This window comes from Hemicordylus capensis, chromosome 3 (assembly GCF_027244095.1).
Source record: "Hemicordylus capensis ecotype Gifberg chromosome 3, rHemCap1.1.pri, whole genome shotgun sequence".
Taxonomy (NCBI): domain Eukaryota; kingdom Metazoa; phylum Chordata; class Lepidosauria; order Squamata; family Cordylidae; genus Hemicordylus; species Hemicordylus capensis.
The window spans coordinates 301,367,907-301,391,503 of record NC_069659.1 but is presented as its reverse complement, the minus strand read 5'-3'; the positions used below and the strand labels follow the sequence as shown (position 1 = coordinate 301,391,503).

General features: G+C 43.5%; 1 protein-coding gene across 1 annotated transcript in view; it reads left to right on the top strand.

The window, feature by feature from the left end:
* The window catches only part of LOC128350219 (parapinopsin-like), a 176,814-nt gene that overhangs the window by 89,707 nt on the left and 63,510 nt on the right, over positions 1–23,597 (top strand). The window contains exon 3 of the mRNA XM_053308108.1: positions 16,029–16,262. Coding sequence (XP_053164083.1) covers positions 16,029–16,262 — 234 coding nt within the window. The remainder of the gene's footprint in view (positions 1–16,028; positions 16,263–23,597) is intronic.

The window sequence follows — 23,597 nt, the reverse complement described above, 5'->3', positions numbered from 1 at the left end:
AGAAGTGTGAGCACTGTGAGATATTCCCCTGAGGGAATAGAGCCACTCTGGGAAGAGCAGAAGGTTCCAAGTTCCCTCCCTGGCAGCATCTCCAAGATAGGGCTGAGAGAGATTCCTGCCTGCAACCCTTGGAGAAGCTGCTGCCAGTCTATGAAGACAATACTGAACTAGATAGACCAATGGTCTGACTCAGCATATGGCAGCTTCCTATGTTCTTAGACACTGGTAAAGTCTAGGGGTGTGCACGGAACACATTTAGCATTGTGTTCCAAGTCTGGAACAGACTCAGAATGGAACACAAAATGCTTGGGACATTCCATCGGAGTGACAGGGGAGCTGGTCACTCTGATGGAACAACCCCCATTCTGGCCTGAATGTCCCAACCTGTTTCTGGCCACCATTTTGGATTCCAAAACAGCAGGTGTGCATGCACAGTAGCCATTTTAAAATCCAAAATGGAGGCCAGAACAGATCGGAACTTTCTGGCTGAAACAGGGTCATTCTGTTCCAAGCTTGGAATGGGACGCCTTTTTAAACTGGGTTCTGTTCTGAACTCGGAACAGCCTGTTCCAAGCTCAGAACATCCTGAATCAGGACATTCTGTGCACCCCTAGTAAAGTCTTCAATGTAGTATTTAAACCAAAGCCATTGAAAGAGAACTGTGGCATCAAAGTTATAGATTAAGCATAGAACCCTATGGCTGGAATACCTCCTCCGGCTTATCAATCAACTTATGGAGTCCATTGGTTAGTTAAGCCAAAGATGGTTGAACATGGCACAAAGCACATTTTCTTTTATGTGATGGGGAACAGACATTTGTTTGCTTCCGCTATACCAAACCCATCAACTGGACACAGCATGGAGGGACTTACACATCTGATGCAGTATTTAGTCTGTCCTGCTGTTCCAACACCTTTAGCACCTGCTTACCAAGTTGGTGCAGTTCAGATCAAAATCATAACAGTGTTGTGGCTCAGAAAAATACATTTCTCTTGAAAGCCTCCAATTTTGACAAATGAAAAAGTCCCAATTCTCCTCCTGAGAGGTTAATAGGCAAAAGCTACATTTACTCATTGTGGCTCAATAGGGAATAAATCAGATAATATATCAAGCATCTAGATAATTAAACCATTCCAAATCTGCCCTTCTCAGATTGCTAGATAAACATAAACATGCAATTAAGCCTTTTCAGTCACCAACAATTACTATACAAGACACGTTTATGATAGTATAACTTCAACTGAAAAGAGCAATTGATAGTAGTTCTGAGTAGAACTAATGGAGCCTACTTACCAGTTCTTTTAAAATGGTGTCACTTACCTAGGACCCACTCCAATGTGCTGTGAATTTGATTTGTGTCTATCAGGATGTGGGTTACAAAGAGGTATTGCCCTGAGTGGCTGCCATCTTGAAACAATGGGGCAGACTGGCAAAAAACAAAACACTGTGTTTGGGTTCCCTAGGATCCTCCCCAATGTGCTGTGAATTTGGTTTGTATCAGACCGTAAATACAGAAGTTAGGAGGGGGCACACAGACACAAAGATATGGTGATTTCATAAGCTTTCTTAGTGCACAGAGAAAACACATAACTTGAAAAGAGTCCCATAGAGTTTGTGATTGTTTGTGGGCAGCACTGATTCAGGGGTGATCTTTTTCCTCTTTGTCCATTGAGTGGAATAAACCACATCTTAGGAAAGCAACTAGGCAGCATACCAAGGGATAAGCAGGGCCCTTTTAATGTGAACTTCGGTTCACATTAGTGAACTGTTTGGACGTCATGGGGTTTGGCTTAATGGCCAAGTCAAATGAGGCAGAGAAGTTATTCTCACAAGCAGTGAACACCTGGCTAGGGGAGCCCAGCCCGGTTTTCACTGCGCATGAGAATTGTCAGGAGCCATGTGGCTCCCAGTGGTGGCAAGTGCGCCCCAAAACCAGACTAAGTGATAGTATGTCTGCTGTGGATGCTTGCAGCAGTGGAGGGCACACTGGGGGGGAGGGGGCTCCCAGCAATGCACCGCACACTTGCGCATTGCATTATTTGGGCTCCAGGGGGTGGGGCACCATGTAGCAACAGCACTTCCCTGCACCTAGGGTTGCCATATCCCCCGGAATTTAGGCTAGCCTCCTGGTTTTGGCTCCTCCACCAGCTGCTAAATTCCACACAGATATACACGGATTTCAAAGGTGCTGCCCAGATTGTCCGGATTTTACTCTGGATCCGATCACATGGGAGGGCAGAGAGGTCTGTCAAATTAATAAATTAGTTGCCATATAATTTGCACAATATGCAAATTAGGCCACCTGGATTTGGGAAGCTTGAATATGGCAACCCTACCTGTGCCTGACCCCCAGAGCGCCCGAGCAAGGCATGGGAGTGCCGCAAGTCACCACTTGTTTGTGGGGGGGCGGTCCACCTCCCAGAGACCAATGGAGACTCGTCTGTGGAGAATATAAGGTTAATGCTCTCTCCCCACAGTTAGGGGTGTGCACACAGGTTCGATGTCAAACTGGTTTGGTTCGAGAGTTCGGGGTCAGTTGCAGACCATTTTTGTAAATAATTATTATTATTTTAAAATTACCTTTACTCCCCTCTGGGGAGTTGCTGGCGGTGGCATGTGTGTGTGTCTGCAGAGGTTCCCCCTTCCCTCTCCGGCCTTCAAAATGTCCCCCTCCGGCTCGTTTGGCTGGCTCTTGACCTCTTTGGGCGCTCTGTGGCCAGTTTTCAGCCTTCTCCTGGCAGTTCGGCAGCCATTTTGGAGACCGTGTACCTGCGCATTTGGCTTCTGCGTGGCCTGGGCTTCTTCACAGCCCTCAAAGCTTTCAGCTTTGCTCAGCAATGGAGTGGCCTAGCTGTTTATAAACTGTACTTTGGAATTACAGCCAAAATGTATCTTTGTGCTGTACAGCATTGTTGCTATGCTATAATCTTCTGGATTTATCACTAACTGCCCCCCACCCCATGTGTTTCACTTATCTCAGTATTTCTTCAAAGCTGATATTTACTTTTACTTTGACACAGATGATATTAAAAAATATTTTTTAAAAACCTGTTAGAGAATTAAGGTCCATACAATTTTAATTCATACTCCAAAGAAGTGTGGAAACTGCAAGATAAGGTGGTCACCTTAATCCTATTAAGACATGTTGTATATGATACATGTGTCTGTACATTGGACATGTTTTTGTGTGAACAACTATTCTCCTACCTGAATTCAGAATGATGGCATTGCAAATGCTTTACATAAGAACAGCCCTGCTGGATCAGGCCCAAGGCCCATCTAGTCCAGCATCCTGTTTCGCACAGTGGCCCACCAGATGCTGCTGGAAGCCACAGACAGGAGTTGAGGGTGTGCCCTCTCTCCTGCCATTACTCCCCTGCAACTGGTACTCAGAGGCACCCTGCCGTTGAGGCTGGAGGTGGCCCACAGCCCTCCGACTAGTAGCCATTGATAGACCTCTCCTCCATGAAGTCATCCAAACCCCTCTTAACGCCATCCAGGTTGTTGGCTGTCACCACATCCTGTGGCAGAGAGTTCCACAAGTGGATCACACATTGTGTGAAAAAGTACTTCCGTTTGTTGGTCCTAGACCTCCTGGCAATCAATTTCATGGAGTGACCCCTGGTTCTAGTGTTGTGTGAGAGGGAAAAGAATCTCTCTCTCTCCACTTTCTCCAAACCATGCATGACCTTATAGACCTCTATCATGTCTCCCCGCAGTCGTCTTTTTTCTAAACTAAAAAGCCCCAGGTGTTGTAGTCTTGCCTCATAAGAAAGGTGCTACAGGCCCCTGATCATCTTGGTTGCCCTCTTCTGTACCTTCTCCAGTTCAACAATGTCCTTTTAAAGATGTGGTGACCAGAATTGTATGCAGTACTCCAAGTGTGGTCACACCATAGTTTTGTATAAGGGCATTATAATGTTAGCCGTTTTATTTTCAATCCCCTTTCTAATGATCCCTAGCATGGAATTTGCCTTTTCCACAGCTGCCGCACATTGAGTCGACACTTTCAACGAGCTGTCAACCACAACCCCAAGATCCCTCTCCTGGTCCGTCACCGACAGCTCGGATCCCATCAGCATATACTTGAAGTTGGGGTTTTTCGTCCCAATGTCCATCACTTTACACTTGCTAACATTGAACCGCATTTGCCATTTTGTCGCCCACTCCCCCAGTTTGGAGAGATCCTTTTGGAGCTGCTCACAATCCGTTTTGGATTTCACTACCCGGAAGAGTTTGGTATCATCTGCAAATCTGGCCACATCGCTGCTTACTCCTGCTTCTAGATCATTTATGAATAAATTTATTGGTCTTCTTTCTTGGTCTTCTGTCTGAATAGAGGACATAGGAATGATCACCAGGTTGCAACTCTTTCTGACTTCATGCCTTCTTCTTCTTCTTCTTCTTCTTCTTCTTCTTCTTCTTCTTCTTCTTCTTCCTCTTCCTCTTCCTCTTCCTCTTCCTCTTCCTCTTCCTCATCCTCATCCTCTTGTTTGCAAATGATGAACAAGAAGCTAATAAACATCACATGGTTGTGTTGACAGAACAGCCTGAACCCCATATTCTTCTCTCCTCACAACAACACCATTGAGTCCATGACAGGAACATAGGAACATAGGAAGCTGCCATATACTGAGGCAGACCTTAGGTCCATCTCGCTCAGTATTGTCTTCACAGACTGGCAGTGGCTTCTCCAAGGTTGCAGTCAGGAATCTCTCTCAGCCCTGTCTTGGAGAAGCCAGGGAGAGAACGTGAAACCTTCTGCTCTTCCCAGAGCGGCTCCATCCCCTGAGGGGAATATCTTACAGGGCTCACACTTCTAGTCTCCCATTCAGATGCAACCAGGGCAGACCCTGCTTAGCTAAGTCATGCTTGCTACCACAAGACCAGCTTTCCTCCCAGACTCCCAGATCAGATTCCCAGATGTGGGAATGCAATCAGTACAATTGATTTGGCATTCCTGGCATCTTAGATGCAACAAAAGGAATCACACCAACACAGCAGCAGCCTAAAGGCATGGCCAGCTGTGCCACACGGATGAAGGCTGATATGGACTAATAAGCATTCAGCTACTGGCTCGGAGTTTTCTGAAACTGGCACAGTCAGAGATGTTGGGAGTAGATTCAAGGTCAGGCATCTTCCTCTTACAAGAGTTGAGAACACCACACTTTTGAGTAACGTGTGAGAACTACCGTCCATTAGTAACAAAACAAAACAAAAAAAGCAAGAGAGTTATATGCGTGTCTTGTCCTCTGAAACACTTTGATAGAAGGAGCATATGGAGTTCCAAACCAATCAAACCTTTGCCTTTGAGTTATTAATGGTAGTTGCCAGCTTGGACACATACCTAACCCTTCCTTGAGGGCAGAATAAGAAGGGTCCCATTTCCCCCAAAAGTGTGTGATCTCTCAAATTTTGCCCATTTCTGTGTGTGATCCCTGTGTATGCTTTTCCCAGTCCCCACAAGCAACAGTCATTTGGGGGGATGCTAAACTGAATAGGGACATTTGCTACCCCTGCTAAATTTAAGAGAGCCACCATCTTAAGCAGTGAATTAGGAAGGCTATAATGTTAAAGATACATATTAAGCTGAAGCTTCTATGATATCCATATTCTGTTTCAGATGTTGAGTAACTAGCAGATTTTAGACCTTTAGGCTTTCTTGTACTATGGTTTAAACTGCTGGATATGAAGTTCCAGTGCATAGACCTTTTGCGCCAACTTTCCTAATGACCACTAGGGGCACTGGGAGTAGAGATAATGAGTAAGGCTCTCCCTAACTGTTCTACCTGTCTTTACTCTATGACCCCTGATCTGACTCTTCCGCACTTACTGTGCTGAGTCACAATCCTTCCTTTCCTCTCAGAGAACAAATGAAAACATCTGTCTCCCTCCTTAGCTATTAATTGAAGCTATTCCCACAATTGGTAGAAAGTGGGTCCTTTGGCTGAAGCGGGCTAAGCCAGTAATCGTGTGAAGTGCCTCATTATGTAGTCCTTTAAATTTAGTTTAGGCTTTCCTATCCAAGTGTACTTAACCAATAAATACTTAGTATTTAGCTCTACAAGAATCCCCATGTGTTTTCTCTAAATAGCTGCAACAACTAAACCATCCTCTGCTACCTACTCTAGCTGGAGTGTGTGCTCATTCCTTAGTGCTCTGTAGATCTCGCTAGGGTTGAATCAGGTTACTGGACTTGTATTATAAAGTCTTGGTTAAAATGGGTTTTGCCAATGTAGGCCTGGCTTCCTTGGTAATGACTGATTATTTTAATCATAAATAGAAGACCTTGGTTAAAAATAAACTTCTTCAGTTTGGGTTCTCCTATGAGGAAATTCTTAGATTAGGACATGATCAGGCCTGGTAGGTTATTAAGTCGATACAGTATTGCCGATACAGAATTACAAGTGGATACAGCCTGTCTAAGGAGTGGTATATATTTGGGGAAACAACTTTTTAATTCCAAACTGGCAGTATATTTAAATAATATTCTTATCTCTAAATTTAGGCATCCATTTACTCTTGCCCGCCTAATCGCTCTTCTGACGGCCATCAGGGATGGTAGATATAAAGGGATTCTGTTTAACTTAAGGATTTGCCGCTGTGGATTTGCCCCTGTGTGGGATTTGCCCCTGTGTGCCATAGAAACTACCCCTCATGTTATTTTATACTGTAAATTTTAATGTGATGCTCATTCAAAACTAATTTCTCCTCTTTTGGGGAAGTTTCTGGGTCACTCTGATGAATTTTCTTTAGAGTTTTTGTTATCTAACTTTTGCAAAGAGATCACTTTCAATGCAGCTAGGTTTTGCTACATTGTTTGTATTACACACTCGAGTCTTATGTAACGTTTTTTGTTGTATTGTCTGGTCTATGATCGTAATAAAGTTTATTCTATTCCTTAGTGCTCTGCTGTTTTACCCACTGTGGGTAAAAATTTGCAACCCCCAACATAAACACTTTCTTCAACTGCCTTTATTCAGTCATTTTCCTCAAATAATGTCTCCTTTTCTCCTTATATCATTCTTTCAGAGTTGCATCTTATATAAGATGAGAGTTGGCGGGGGTGGGGTGGGGAATGTAGACAATGAATCCAATCTGAAGGGATAGTTTTGACTGTAAGCATGTTTCCCATAGTTGCAGTGTTGTTAAGGTTTAGAGCTCCATGTAACAAAGATGTTTTATTCAAGCATGTATCAAGGTATTGCAGTAAGTCTACCTTAATGTCAAGCTGCCAGAGGGTCACTGATGACCTTTAACCATACTGCAGATAAAATTCTAGTCTAAGACAGCTAACCCAATGGGCGATGGTAATTCACTCTGCTAGAGTAGCAGGGTGCTCTAATGTTTGTTCTAATAGAACTGACTAAAGCTTCATCAAGACTCTATAGTGAACATGAATTTTGTACCAATATCTGAGCAATAATTTTTTTTAGTGTTGTTAGATGTGAATTACATAAAGCAGTTTCAGAGGGGTAGCCATGTTTGCAGCAAGAACTACTGACAGATGCTTGTGGCACCTTTAAGACTAACACATTTATTGGTAGCATAATACTTTTTGGACCTCAGTCCACTTCTTGTATCTTCATGCATCAGATGAAAAGAACTGGTCTGTGAAACGCAATGCTACAAAACATCATAAGTCTTTAAAGTGCCACAAGAGTCTTTGTTATAAAGCTCTTTGGCATAGTGAACAAACACCCTGTGCTTGTATGGCTTGTTCTGATGTGTAGCATATTGCCAGCAGTACATAACCTGATAAAAATCTGCATTGCAAGCACTGATGTACCTTTAGTGACTCAGCTCCAAGCACTGGGATGGAGATGTTCTGCTTTCCCCTTAACTGAAGTTAAAACTCCAGAATACAACTCAAGAACTCAAGAATACAGAAATGTCTTATTACGGGGGGAGGGGTAGAGGAGATGATCCTTATTTTTGCATCTCTGTGATGCTGTCCTGTTGTTTGCTTCCTTGTTGTCAGGGGCATAGCTATAATTGTTATGACCCCTTCTAGCTTGGCAAAGAGGCACCTTTTAACTTGGTGATTCTCTTTATTTAGCAGGGGGAGAGTAACTGGCCCTGTCCACCCCCAGCACAGTACTTCCAGTGACTGTTAAAAGCTGGTGTCTATCTGATGTTTCTTTTAGATTGTGAGCCCTTTGGGGACAGGGATTCGTCTTATTTATTTATTATTTCTCTGTGTAAACCGCCCTGAGCCATTTTTGGAAAGGCTGTATAGAAATTGAATTATTATTAATAATAATAATTAACAGCAACAACTTGGGAAGGACTCGATGTCTGGATAAAACAAACCAGTCAATAGCACCTGTCTGACTGTGTAAACAAGAAATAATACATCCTTGTGGAACTGCTTAACAAAACACCACCTTCTCTCTCTGCCCGAGGGTTTGTGCTCTGCACGTGGGAGCTGGAAACTAATGGAGATGTTTGGCTTCGAATCATAGCACTGAGCACAGATTTTGGCAACTCTCCTTGAGGACAGAGCCAGATGCTGCTCCGGAGCCCCGCCATTTACAGTCTAGGTGCATTTATATAAAAGGAGCTTGGAAATCCATACAAACTAGCTAAATGTTTTACGGTTTGAATACATTGCCTTCCTTTCAAATATCACCAGAAGCCATCCACATGGGTCAAGTGACTGCAATAAACACCAGAGCAGCACTATTATGGAAAATAAAAGGTACATACTTAAAACCAGACACTAAAATAAGAAACCCACATAAGTGCAAAATGGCAGAAAGCTCCAGGTAGAAGCTCCAGGTATAAGCTGTGATGAGCATCAATGCAAAACTGTAGTCTTCTGGCTGAGATCCTCAGGCTGAGAGTCACAGGACAAGAGCCCTTTGGTTTAGACTTCAGACCAGCACAATCCCCCCCACACACACACAGACACACACCTGCAAGGCAGAGTAACATTGCCTTCCTTTCAAATATCACCAGAAGCCATCCACATGGGTCAAGTGATTGCAATAAACACCAGAGCAGCACTATTATGGAAAATAAAAGGTACATACTTAAAACCGGACACTAAAATAAGAAACCCACATAAGTGCAAAATGGCAGAAAGCTCCAGGTAGAAGCTCCAGGTAGAAGCTGTGATGAGCATCAATGCAAAACTGTAGTCTTCTGGCTGAGATCCTCAGGCTGAGAGTCACAGGACAAGAGCCCTTTGGTTTAGACTTCAGACCAGCACAACCCCCCCCCCCCCCACACACACAGACACACACCTGCAAGGCAGAGTAACAAACACTCTCTCAGGGCCTGCACAGCTGTAAAGAATAGGCATCTACCTTCCTCCCCGCCACCCTACTATCGATTAGCAGGAACAGTTTTCAAAACACAACTCTGGTTACCTCTAGGGATCTGCCCAAACCACGGTTCAAACCATGGTTCAAGCACAGTTCAGCAGCGGTGCAGGGGAGTTTTAAGAAAGAGGAGAGTGTGTCTTTACCTGCTCTCTGCCTCCCCATGCAGCTTCTTGCTGGGGCAGGACTTGGCCCAAATACCCCCACATGGTGCCAGCATGCACATGGCATCCGTGTAGGTGCAGCTCCCATTTGAGAGGTCAGCAACACCATGCAAACTGCCCAGAGACTTGTGTTTTGGGCGGTATACAAATGTATTAATTAATTAAATGGCACCCGTGCATGCACGGACACTATGTGTGCTGGAGCCACGCGGGGGTATTTTGGCTGCATGCCGCTCCAGCAGGAAGCTGCGTGGGGCAGTAGAGAGCAGGTGAGGATCTGCTCTTGTCTTTCTCAAAGCTCCCCCACACCACTTCCGAACTGTGCTCAAACTGCGCTTTGAACCGTGCTTCGGGCACATCCCTGGTTACTTCCACCAAGTGCTGAGGTCTGCCCAATGTCAGCAGAGGAACATGTTTTTGTTCTGGTTCTAGCTGCTCATAATGCATACGGATGGCATATTTAGCACTGTGTAGTAAATAATCCTTACTGGGCTGTAAATAATGTGATATATACGCACATGCTTCTAAAACACTGAAATGTAACACATCTCTTGGAATGCAAACTGAATACTCTACTAGCTGGATGCATTCCATTAAACAAGAAAAATACTTCATTTTTAAAGGCCTTCTAAGTTGAGCATATTTGCTTAATGGGCTGTTAAGAGAAAGCCAATACAGTATTGAAAGCACCACTTTTCACTCAGGAATAAGCTTTGGCCTTCACAATGGCTTGCTGGGAATAAATTACATCAGTCTAGACAGCCAGTGTAGGTTGGCATTGACCTGGGAGATGCAGATTCAAAATCCACATTTGGCCCCAAAGCTTCCTGATGACTTTGTAAATTGGGCTGGTACCAGTTCAAGAGCAGAAGGGTGAGAAGCAAAAGGCCATAGGCAAGATGAGTAAGCAAGGGTGGGCCAGGATTGCTTGCCAGGTTGCCATCAAGCAGAAAATGTAGTCAGGACTTGACTGGGATCAGTCAGGTATCAAGGGAACCAGATGATATTGCTTTGATACTCTGACAAACTGCTTGGGCTGCCTGGTTGCCTAGTAGGGATGTGCACGAGCTGTTCATGCACTTCCTTGCAGGGCAGGGAGGGGTGCCTTTTTTAAAAAGTAAGGAGCTCCTTACTTGATCGTCCCCTCCCTGCTGCTTCCCCCCAGGCCAGTAATCATTTAGAAACAGCCATGTGGGGCTACAGCATTCCTTCTTGCAGCCCTGATCGGTGTCTGCATGCATATGGTCATTTGCATGATCAGCGACACAATGCTGACCATGCAAATGGATGATGCCCCTGTGCCCTAGCCAGGGGCACAGCCACCATTGGGCAAATGTCACCAATGCTTTTTAATATCTACATGAAACCGCTGGGCGAGGTCATCAGGAGATTTGGTGCTGGGTGCTATCAGTATGCTGATGACACCCAAATCTACTTCTCCTTTTCATCTTCAGGAAATGGCATTCATTCTCTAAATGCCTGCCTACAGGCCGTAATGGGCTGGATGAGGGATAACAAATTGAAGCTGAATCCAAGCAAGATGGAGGTGCTCATTGTGGGGGCTCAGAATCTGAGGGATGAGTTAGATCTCCCTGTGCTGGATGGGGTTACACTCCCCTAGAAGGAGCAGGTGCGTAGCTTGGGAGCTAGGTGGCCAGATTTGGCTTTTAAAAAGCCAAATTCTTGCTTATGGCCCATTTGACTCACGAGTATACCCCTTAGGTTCTGGCAACCCTGCTTGGGACTACTCCTGGACTCAGGCCTCACGCTGGTATCTCAGGTGGAGGCCATGGCCAGGAGTACTTTCTATCAGCTGATTCGAAAGCTGCATCCATTCCTCAGAGAGGATGACCTCAAAACAGTGGTGCATCAGCTGGTAACCTCCTGGCTTGACTACTTCAATGCGCTCTACGTGGGGCTGCCTTTGTACATAGTCTGGAAACTTCAGTTAGTTCAGAATGCAGCAGCCAGATTGGTCTCTTGGGCAACCTGGAGAGACCATGTGATGCCTGTTTTGAAACAACTACACTGTCTGCTGATATGTTTCCGGGCAAAATACAAAGTGCTGGTTATTACCTTTAAAGCCCTGAACGGCTTAGGTCTAAGAGAGCGCCTTCTTTTACATGATCCCCACCGCACGTTAAGGTCATCTGAGGAGGTCCGTCTCCAGTTGCCATCAGTTCGTCTGGTGGCGACACAGAGGCGGCCCTTCTCTGTAGCTGCTCCTGGGCTACGGAATGCACTCCCAGCAGAAATTCGTAATTTGAGATCATTGCTGTCCTTCAGGAGAGCCCTTAAAATGTACTTATTTGGCCTGGCCTTCCAGAATTTTAAATGATTAATTGTTTTAAACTGTTTTGAACTGTTGCCCTGATTTTCAGGGCTTTTAGCTGTTTTATTGGTTTTATTGTGTTTTATTGTGTTTTGTGTTCAGACATCTGAACTCAGAGCATATGTTTAGTTAGTAATAAATATCAAATTATTGCTTCTCAATTAAAGTTGGCTTCTTGTTCAACTACTTATAGAGGATAAGTAATTACTCTGCAACACTCTCTACCCATGTCACCTTTAAACTCTGCAGGGGGACGGGGTGTAAGAGTTTGCCCTGATGGGAAGAGTAGGACCTAGTGAGGTAGTCTTTGATGTCTATCTCAGACATCCCAATAATTTGGGCCATCTCTGAGTATTTTCATACTCTTTCATGTGGCAAGAAGGTACCTCAGATATTTTCCTCACCCCACCCTAACCTGCAAACCCAACAATGCTGCCAGAATTATAGGGGCATAGGAGGTAACTTGGCCACCAGGTGTCTATACCCACTTTAGGCAAGAAAGAATTCCAGTAACATGTGCAGGAAGAATACCTAGTTCCAGCATTAGTCACTGAAAGTTGTTTCATATAGGCATATACATTAATTGCTTCCTTATCACTTGATTCTTTAGCACTTAGGGTCAATACACACACACACACACACACACACACACACACACTGCATAGGTTATTATCCATATGATGGGGTGGCACTAGTGTTGTGGAGATGCTCCACAAGGTAAAGAAAATAAGAAGCTGAGATGAGAACTATGTCTTATTGCTGTATCGTGAACACATCGATGATAGCTTCATAGGATCAGCATAAGGTGTAGGCTGGTCCTCCAATTTATAACTTACTTCCTTGGAACAGATGGTTAAATTCCATCATTCCTAAGCCAGTTTCTAACCTTGTTGCCTCAATCAAAGGATCTCTTGTGGAAGCCAGGGTGGTAAGGTAGGGGTGTGGGGAACTGGTTTGAATCGCAAATTGAGTGGTGACAGAACTGGGCCTCCTGCTGGCCCACGGCGTGTGTGGGGGAGTGCCAGTGGAGCAAAGAGGAGAGCTGGTGGCCAGAGAGCCACTGTGAGACCTGCCATAACAGCCAGTAAGGTTGTTGCCAGTCCCCAGACCCCTTTTTAGAGATAGGCAACCCCCGCCCCCTTTGCTTGCAAAGGGGAATCCTTACTGGATTCCCCCTTACAAGCAATGCAGTTGAACCGGGTTCAACTGGGTTGACCCGGTTTGACAGCATGAACTGAACTGCCACCAGTTCTAACAAACCGGTTCACAAACCAGGTGGTTTGGTTTGAATTTGGTTCAAATTAGAACCGAACCACCCCTGCCGGTTCCAGGCAACCCCTGCTTTAAGGAATAATTGTAAACCACCCAGAGACATAGGTTTTGGGCAGTATATAAAAATGTTAAATAAAAATAAAATGAATAACTGGATTCTTCCTTGCCTGTAAGAGCTTCTCCATTCAGCAGAAGAGACAATTCCATGTACACATTCTTTGTGTGCATGGGGGTCTCCTTTTCCAAAATGGCTGGAGAAGCCATTACATGAAAGTACACAATGCACATAACATATGGGATTATGGATCAGGTTGTCAGTTTTCGACTTTGCATTTCTGAGACACTTTCCAGCTTTCCAGCTTCCAGCAAATCTAACCTCTCCCAATGCCTTATTAAAAACCAATGTGGCTGCAGTCAACCCTATAACATCCAGCTGGCTTTGATATATCTGCATCCATTGCTGTTTCACACTTGACTAATACCAGTCAGCTAATGATGAAGATCAGATTAGACTCAGGCTCAGCAAGAAAAATATGGCTGAAAGAAATCAATCAACTCTACAAATTTGCTGGAACATTTCCACATCTGACTCCATGAAGGTAGCAACATATTTGACTGAATTATCAAGTGGAAAAGATTGTTTATATTTTACTGAGCATTTATTATTACTGCACAGAAAAAATATGAGAGTCAGGTTAGGTAAAAATGCTCCTGGTTCTGGTATTGGATCTGTTCTTCCAGAAGCTTGGAGAAAGGCTGTGGTTGACATCCTAATGGTATGCTTGTGCAACAAAGTTGTGCTAGTGCAAGAAGATTATAGTGCTGCAATAAGTCATGGGGATTCGGGGAATTGTGCTATTGTACAAAGGTTCCCTTTAAAATATGAGGCATGCCACAGATTGTGACCATGTTTGCACAGGTGCAACACTAGTCTAATGTTTAAATATAATATTTATATTTTGTGTTTATCTTTAAATATAATATTTTGTGCAACTGATATGTTGAACAAACTTTGAATTAAGAGTGGAAATGCCTCCAAAACAATCACATGACTTGGCTCTAGATAAAATATGCCTGGTTTTACTTAATGTATAAGTTGATCATCAGTGCTGAATAATTTATTCAAATAACCTTGGCCCAAATTTTATCTAGAGCCAAGTCATGTGATTGTTTTGGAGGCATTTCCACAATTGAGGTTTTACTTAATGTATAAGTTGATCATCAGTGCTGAATAATTTATTCAAATAACCTTGGCCCAAATTGCTATCACTTAGTGGCATCTACAGGTTATAGTCCAGCCCTCCAGACAGAGAAAGCCAGAGTAATTCAGTTAATGATTACTCACAAAATTAAAGCTGCTGCAGCAAGACCTCTTTGCCATTCAAAGTGAAATGAAGCTTTTATTTAATGTATAAAGGATATTAAACTCATCCTCAGTTCAAAGGTCTATTTGGTCAATTGTGGTGGGAAACATGCCCTGAAATCAGGTTGAATTTCTAATTGGAAAAAATAATTAACAGAGAACGCAGCAGTCCAGAGCTCCTGGAGTTCACAGATTCATCTGGGCAGCATTTGAGTCCACTAGTAGACCATTGGTTAGATTGCAACAAAAAGTATGTTTTGGTGTCTCCTGATCTGGCACAAGTTCTCCCTGCTAGTAAGAAATTGAAATGTCAGAGAATAATAGATGGTGCGGAACAGCATTCTTATAGTCACCATTATTCCTCATAATACATTATTTCCTGCTAAATGGAAACTAATGTTCTTATTACACTTTTCTATTTCCCTTTTGTGTTCCTGGTAGGCATACAGTAAATGCTCTTCATATGTCCAGGGAGCATGTGGAGCAAGTGGGATTATGCCTACTGTTCATACCTTCAGTCTGCACATGTTCCACTGAAGGTGTGCATTGTCCTATGTGCATAGAGCTCTGGGGACACCTTCACTGAAACACATTGAGGTTCTGGGTGCAGCTGTTACTGTGACCCTGTGTATTGGCACCAGTGGCCAGCCAGTGTCCAACAGGGTTTTTTTGGGATTCGGAGGCAATAAGTTCAAATCAATGTAAATGCCGAAGAGGTTTCATTAGACAAAGCTGAATAATGTTTTAAAGAGGATTACAGAACAAAAGATAAAGCATATGTCCCTGATCTGATGTGATCTTTTTCATCAGGGAGCCCCCTTGACGATGAAAAGGATGTGGCCCCTGTAACGCCAGCTGGTGTGTAGCACCTTCCCAGATCTTGGTCTGTGCTGAAGCTCCAAATTACTGGGGCATCTGTGTGTCTTTCTTATACTGTTACAACTCTCATAAGCAGCACCAAGAAAGGGGCTGTTGGGCCCCCTTTATCAGTAGCCTGTGTGAGACCAATACACTTGGCCAGCAGCCAGGTACATTCCAATCCCAGGCAGTGCATCTTCTCCCTGCCCCAGGTGGGTGATTAATGCAAATGTTTTAAGTAAGCCTTATCCATGCCTAGCTGTACTAATTGGCATAGCCATATAAATTCAAAATATGAATACAGGAATACAGTTTTCAACAAAAAAAACAGGAGTACAAAGTTACTAAAGTTTAAGGCTAGAGAGGCTTAGAATGGATCCTTTATATGGATGGACATAAGCCATGTATAGAAGTTTACATGTGCAGAGGGTAAAAGTGGGTCACACCATTAGGCAGTCTCACCATATCTTCTGCAGTGCCACTACACGCTGCCCTCTCCATCCATGTGTTCACTGAATATTTGATCTTTATGTGAAGAGGACTTAAATAGATACTTTTCATTGGGCAACATCCAATCATGATTAAGTCCCACTAATTTCAGTGGGACTTCGTGATGACTAACATGGTCTGGATGTTGCCTTTTGTGTTTTAGTAGTTCTCACAACGGTTGTGGTTTTTTCTTTTCTTTTACAAATGTGGTTCTTTTCTTTCAGGTGAGTGGAGTAACCAAAGGGATGGCTCAAACAAGAGAGCAGCGTGTGCTGATCATGGTGGTCGTGATGGTCATTTGCTTTCTGCTTTGCTGGCTGCCTTATGGGATCATGGCCCTGATAGCAACTTTTGGGAAACCTGGCCTAGTTACCCCATCTGCGAGTATCATTCCTTCCATCCTTGCAAAGAGCAGCACAGTCTACAATCCAGTCATCTACATATTTTTGAACAAACAGGTAAATGACATTTGCTATGGCAGAGGGAGAGGAATGGCAAAACCATTTGAAATGGGGCCCATTGGTCAAACAATATTCATGAAGAATAAACATGTGCTATAATGAAATGCATTTGCTTACACACACTGAAAACTTAGCACACTAAACTGAACTGTGAAATCCCAACAAGGCACAAGCAAGTACTTGTGGTACTTTCTTAACTCACTTTTCCAGCTGAAAATATGACTACATGAAGAGGAACAGGTAGTTAAAGAAGTGGTGTGGGGAAAATAGATGCCAAGAATGTGAATGCAAAATGGAGGGAGACACAGACTTCTGAACATTCGTAGCAATTGTCTAAGTAAAAACCCTGGCAATTTAGAAGTACTTAATACTAGGGCTGTGCAAGTTTGGATTGAGGAGGTCAGAAATGCTCTGATTTGGGCCATGTCGGAGAAAACCCAAATCCGACCTGGAATGCCTATGTCGGTTCACAGTTCTCCAATATGGTTTGGTAAATTTCAGAGAGAATTTGGGAGTTGCAAATGGCTGCAGGAGTCCACATCCAATCATGGCTCCTTAAAAAAAGGGGTGGGGGGATGGCAAGCACCCAGTTTCTCCTCCTTCCTGGCATCTCCCTCATCATTCTCTTCAGAAAACAAAGCTGACCTGTCCTCTTTCTGGCTGGACTTCCTTCCTTTTCCCTTCATATAACAAGTAGCAAACTGCCTTCTGAGAGCAGGGCTGCATCTCTGTTGCCAAGGCAACTAGGCCATGCCTTGCTTGTCCACTTTGGCACCTCATTGGTGGTTGTGCCCAGCCAAGGAGTGTTGCATTGTTTGCTCCTCTCTTACCCATATACTGGTCTTGGGGAAACTGAGGATGAGAGTCATCCAGGGTACCTACTGTGCTGGGTGTGAGGGAAGGAACTCAGAAAGAAGACGGAGAGTCCAAAGCTCACCAGCTGGCATGGGGAAATCTTGTGGAGCCAACCCCAGACTTGGTCTTGAAGGAAGGTCCCAGTCCACATGCTCGGCACTGTCGAAAAGCCTGGGCAGAGCTACAGGAGAGGCAGAAGAGTGCTCACCAGGCAGCACGGCCTGGATTGCTAGGGAAAGGGTTACTCAGGAGTAGGTGGGCTTCTCAGAATCAATGCAGAGTCCAAACCCAGTTGCAAGCACAGATGCTCACAGCACCAGAGTAGCACCCTGTATAAGCCTGCCTCAAACTGCCTCAAACAGCCACACCCTGCTGGAACAACAGCTCACTCCAGAGCTTCCACTCTGCTCTCCAAACCTCAAACCTGAGGGAGCTCTCACAGTAACATAGGAAGCTGCCATATACCAAGTCAGACCATTGGTCTATCTAGCTCAGTGTTGTCTATACAAACTGGCAGCAGCTTCTCCAAGGTTGCAGGCAGGAGTCTCTCTCAGCCCTATCTTGGAGATGCCAGGGAGGGAACTTGGAACCTTCTGCAAGCAAGCATGCAGATGCTCTTCCCATCCCCTGAAGGGAATATATTACCCGCTCACACCCACCAACCCTTGGTGAGTGGACCTGGAGGGTCAGTTCCTGGAAACCTGATGCATCCTGAGATTCCAGTGGGAGGCCTGCTCCACCAGAAAGGACACACAATTAACAATTAGCTTTAATTTCTGGGAAGGCTTAGTCGCAAATGCATAGTTAATTTATTATGTGTATTCTTAGACATTCCTCTTAAAACAAGACTGAATAGGTGATCTCTCAAAGGAGACAACAACCTCTGGGAAGGAGGGCAATGATTTCCAGCATGACTCACTTGACTGAACCTAAAAGTCTTTACTGTTGAAGGGTATCTGTCCCTGGCTTGTCTTAGTGTTCACTTGTTAAAACAGAGGAAAACTACATTCCAATCTCAGTGTTCCAATGCTTTGTCTATTCTGGTACTTTCTGTGCATGCTCAGGGCAGTGGCTATCAGAGTCACACTATAGTACTTATGGTCACACTAATGACCTGGGGGCACTAAGAAGAATCTGGCTAGAATGACTTAATTCCTTTCCTTGAGCAAGAGGAATTGTCAGACAGTTCTATAGGCAGTGGTCACTAGGGGACACAAGTCCAAAAGCCAGAACTGGGAGATTTAGGAGCTCATCACGAGTGAAGTAGTGAGTCAGGCAGGAAGTCGGGAGCCAGGAGGGTCAAATGGAAGCCAGCAGTCAGGAACATGCCAAGGGCTGGAGCCGAGTAGTCATCAAGAGCTAGAGGGTCAGACAGGAGCCAAGAAGACACTGAGGATCAAAGCTGAGAGGTCAGAGGGTCAGACGGAGCCAGGACTCAAGAACAACCCAAGGGTCAAGGCAGATAAGTAATCAGGAGCCAGAGGATCAGGCAGGTAATCAAGAGTCCAGAAACAAGCTAAGGGTCGAACCAATCAGACAGAGGAAATAACTTCACCAGATCAGGGTATCTTTGATACTGAGGCAAGAGTAGTTTCAGACAGGAAGCCTCTTATATTCTTCCTGTCTGCAGGTTAGCCAATAACAAACCTCACAGGTTGGGGCCTGCGGAGGGCTCAGGACACTCCAGCGCTTCTGCAGTGTAGTAAGCCTCCACTAGGGGTAGCATGGAGTGGAGCCCTTTCCATAGAGAACTCTGACTGGAATGCACTAAGGTGGAGGCTTCCTCATAAGCAGGAACAAGATACAATCATTACAGACAGGCAAGATTCAATCTGGGGGTCCAATGGGGTGCAATGGGGACAGGCAGGCATGGCAACAGCACTTCTGAACTGAGTGAATCAGACACAGAGGTGCAGCTAAGTAGCCTGGACCTAGTGGGTTACTGCAAAATAAGTATCCTCTACCCCGCCTTTACAACTAGCTCCATAATTTCACACAGTTTCCCATTGGTGTGGGCAGGCAGGAACAGGCAGGCAGGCACAGATTGAGGCAGCAGCACACAGAGCACTCTACTTCAGCAAACGTTCCCCACCCAGTGAACAGCTGAAGGATCCACACACCTTCTTGGTCATTCATCACAGGTGTGGGCTTGAATGCATTTGGGGAGGGGGAAGACAACACAACCCCCAAAGAATTTGTGCTGATGCAAATGGCCCATGCACATGCGTGGAGGCAAAAAGAGGGGGGAAAGGCCTCTATGCAAACACAGAGGCCTGAAACGGGTCCGAAATGGGCCGCCAGGCCAGGAGGCTCAGGGGAAGGCCAGCGGGGGTTGAGGGAGCTGCTGCCACCATTCCATAACAGCCACAGCTGCTGGCACCAGCGCTGGCTCAACAAACTGGATTTGTGAGTACTTTGATATTCAGTTAAAGAAGCCCCTCTGCTTCCACTGCCCCTTTTACTATTAAAGGGGAATCCTCACCAGATTCCCCTTTGTCTGTAGAGCTTCAAGCTGGCCCGAAGTGGTTTGAATTCAAACCGAACTGGGGTGCAACTTGGAGGGGCAAAACTGGACTGGGAAAACCAGTTTTCTCCTACCTTGCAGAGGGAAGAATAGGCAAATTCATAATGTGAAGTTTCAACCAAGTTTAAAAAAGAGAGAAATGTTTCTTTCTTGATCCAAAAGAACACTTTTGACTGTTGAAATCAATGCAGTACTGCAACCATTTGTGTATGTATTACAATTTATGGCAAAAATGTAGGTTTTACATATTTTTTAAAAAGTAGATGTTCCGCAGATGGAAACCAGTCAAAATCTATTTTTGGTTCCATCTAATTGCTAAACAAGAAATGTGTGAATCTGAATTACTATGTGTCCTCATGGATAGCAGTTATATTTATAGCACATTATTGAAATTGTGGTGGTAAAGAGGATAGATTTGAGCTTTAATTCAAATGAAATTAGCATTGGAAAGTGTGTAGGTTAAAAATAGTGTGTTTGCACTGAGGAACCTGGACTATATTAAAACACAATAACTGCTTTTCATTTTAGGGAGAGTGTAAACTTTAAAGCACTAGTGGACTGACATTCTGAATTACCTGTCAGTTTATAAATTAAGATACGATTCTGTAAATACGTGGTATGTCGTCTTCTATTTATTTGTATGTCATTTACAATTTACTTTGATATTGAATGTTATATCCTGAAAGTCGAGAATGAGAGAGAGAAAAGGATGTTATCGAATAGAAAGGAGGAAGGAAGGAGTGGTTAGTATAAACATTCATTGGCTTTTGCATTAACCATAATGAGGACTTTTCCAATATAAAACATAATTTTATGATGTACATGAGGAAGGGAGTAGAGGGTAAGATAAACATATAAAATAAAATACCATATTGAGCTATTAGGAGAAGGGATTCAGGACAAATAATTGCATGTCCAAAGCATTCTAATGTGAGGGCAGTATGACTCTGGATGCTGCTTAGTGTCTGCAAGATCCAGAGATTCTGGATAATGTCGAGTATCATATGCTCCAGAAAGTGGAAGGTTTCCATTAACTGAGATATGCATCTCAGCTCTTTCACTAGTTGGTTTTTTCCTCAATTGTGTGCATGTGTGTTTTCAAACATTCATAGGGTTTGTTTGTTTATTTATTGTTTAATTTCTATACCATTTTTCATTAAAATAATTCTAAAGCAGTTTACAGTATAAATAAAACAATACAAATTAAAAGAAAAATATTAAATTTAAATATAACATATACATCTCTATGCAAAAGTCAATATGATGGCGATGCAATGCACATATTAACTCCAACTCTCAAACAAACAAAAAAGAAAGAAAGAAAAACTAAAAGCTGGTAAACATAAATACATAAGATCTTTCGGTGCAACACTTCATCTTCAGTTAAATAAACAAATGAGCACAGATGAAAACATCCTCCATTCCCCAGCTGTTAAATTCCTTAGATGTCATAACACTCTGTTCCATGACTGGTGGCGAGAAAATGACCGGGGTGGTGGGGCAAAAAGGAGAATAATTTGATTCTTCTCAGAGGCTAATAAACTTTATGGCATCTGCCAAGACCTCCCAAGCATTAATGTTAGGTCTCAATTCCTCCATAAATAATGCTTGCTTGATTTTCCTTCTATGTAGGTTCCTCTCAATTCCCAAAATAGATATTTTAGAAGGCACCATTTGGCCTTCATGCTTAAGTTTGGTCCATCATTTGCCTGGACACATAAAGTGAGCCATCGGGCTAGAATGGAAATGCAGACAGGACTTCAATGTTTAGGCAATAAACTAAAGTGGAGAGAGCTGAGGAGTGAGGAAAGGAATTGCCCCTTTCAGAGAATAAAGTCTAAGGCACCTCCAGAAAATAATGTGATTGATAGGAAGCTGATTACTGTAATAGATGAATTGATGAGACTGTTGGCAGAAGAGCAGAGACATCAAAGGGACAATTTAACACTGATATTGAGAACTATGATTAAACAAGACTATGTGAGATGATGGATTGATTAGGATTTCTGAGAGTTATAAGGGGGGCAATTTTGTCATTATGAGCCAGCAGATGGATATGGAATTAATGAGGTTACATTTGGTTGATGAGACTATTTATAGGAAAACAGAGAAGGGGGATTTTATTAATAATTGCCTTAATGTGAAGACACAACTTGGCAAGGTGTTTGTGAAAAATGAAAAATTTGTAAAAGATTTCAGGAGCTTACTGATAATAATCATCCTCAATGTTGTTGTTATTATTATTTTTACATTTATATCCCGCTCTTCCTCCAAGGAGCCCAGAGCAGTGTACTGCATACTTGAGTTTCTCTTTCACAACAACCCTGTGAAGTGAGTTAGGCTGAGAGAGAAGTGACTGGCCCAGAGTCACCCAGCTAGTTTCATGGCTGAATGGGGATTTGAATTCGGGTCTCCCCAGTCCTAGTCCAGCACTCTAACCACTACACCACGCTGGCTCTATATTGATGATGTTCTACACGCTGATGTTCTATATTGTACTTGTTAGTGAAAACTCATAAAATGGGGGGGGGGGCTGTACCAAATGTACAGGCAGAAACAATTAAAGTTAGACCAATAATTTCAGGTTGTGATGGCTCTGCAGACCAACTTAGTTGGTTGATTATAACTATATTATCACCATCTTTGGATTATGCACCTGCACATTTACAAAATACTAAGCAGTTATTGGAAGCTTTACATGGAATTGGGATGGGGGAAGAGCAGGTACATTTTGAAAGTTTAGATGTTGAGGCATTGTGCATGAATGTAGACAATGAAGGGGCAAGACAGTGTTTTATATGGTTATTGGTAGAGAAACTGAGACCTGACATTAATGCTCAGGAGGTGTTGGCTCAGGATTCCATAAAGTTTATTAGCATCTGAGAAGTGCTAATTTGTTTATTTAACTAAGGATGGTGTGTTACACCAAAACATCTTATGTTTTTATGTTTACCAGCTTTTAGTTTTTCTTTTCTTTTTTTGCACAATAATAGGTATTTTTGTTGTGTCTCCATGTAAAAGTTTTAAAACCCATATCAAATAGAACAGTAAATCGCCAAACACAAAGCAGCAACAGCTAAAAAACCCAGTTCTCTCATATAAAGAACTGGGTGAAGAGTCATGCTTTAACTTGTTTTCTAGAAATGGTGATGGAGACTGAAGAGGGGATGCCAGCCAGGAGAGCATTCTAAAGCCTGGGGGCAATAACCGAAAAGGCTCTGTACTACGTGCTTAACAGCTGAGCCTCCCTAACTGTCTGCATGCAGAGCAGAGCCCCCTCCAATGATCTTTTCAAGTGGGCAGAAACCCTTGGGAGCAGGCAGCCCTTCAGATATCCAGGACCCAAACCATTATGGGCTTTAAAGGTCAAAACCAGGGCCTTGAATTTGACATAGAAACAAATTGGTAGCCAGTGCAGCTCTTTCAGAATGAGTGTAATATGGTCCCAGTTAGCAGCTACAGATAGAATCCTAACTGCTGCATTTGGTACCAGCTGTAGTTTCCGAATATTCTTCAAGGGCAGCTACATATAGAATGCATTATAATAATCCATTCATGTTGTGACTAAGACATGATCTGCCAGATCTGCTTTCTTGAGAATGATTGCACTGGATGGAGAAGATGGAAGCATCTTAGGCCTGAGCAATTTCGGAAGGGTGGTATACAAATCAAATAAAACAAACAAACAAACAAACAAATAATGAGAAACATAAAAGGCCAGGGACTATTTCCCAAAGCTTTGCCACCACATTGCAGAAGCAAGATGCTTGGTGGGCTCCTAGTTTGTCCAAATACCTGCAAATAATACTAAGCCAGTTCACACAATCATTAATGGGGTAGGACAAGCACCCTACCCATCTTTATGAGTTGTGCACACTTCTGATTTTCAGTCATGTGCTAGTGAAAAGCTAGGTAGGAGGAAGAGCAAGCAGCTCAAGCAAGCAGTTTGGAAG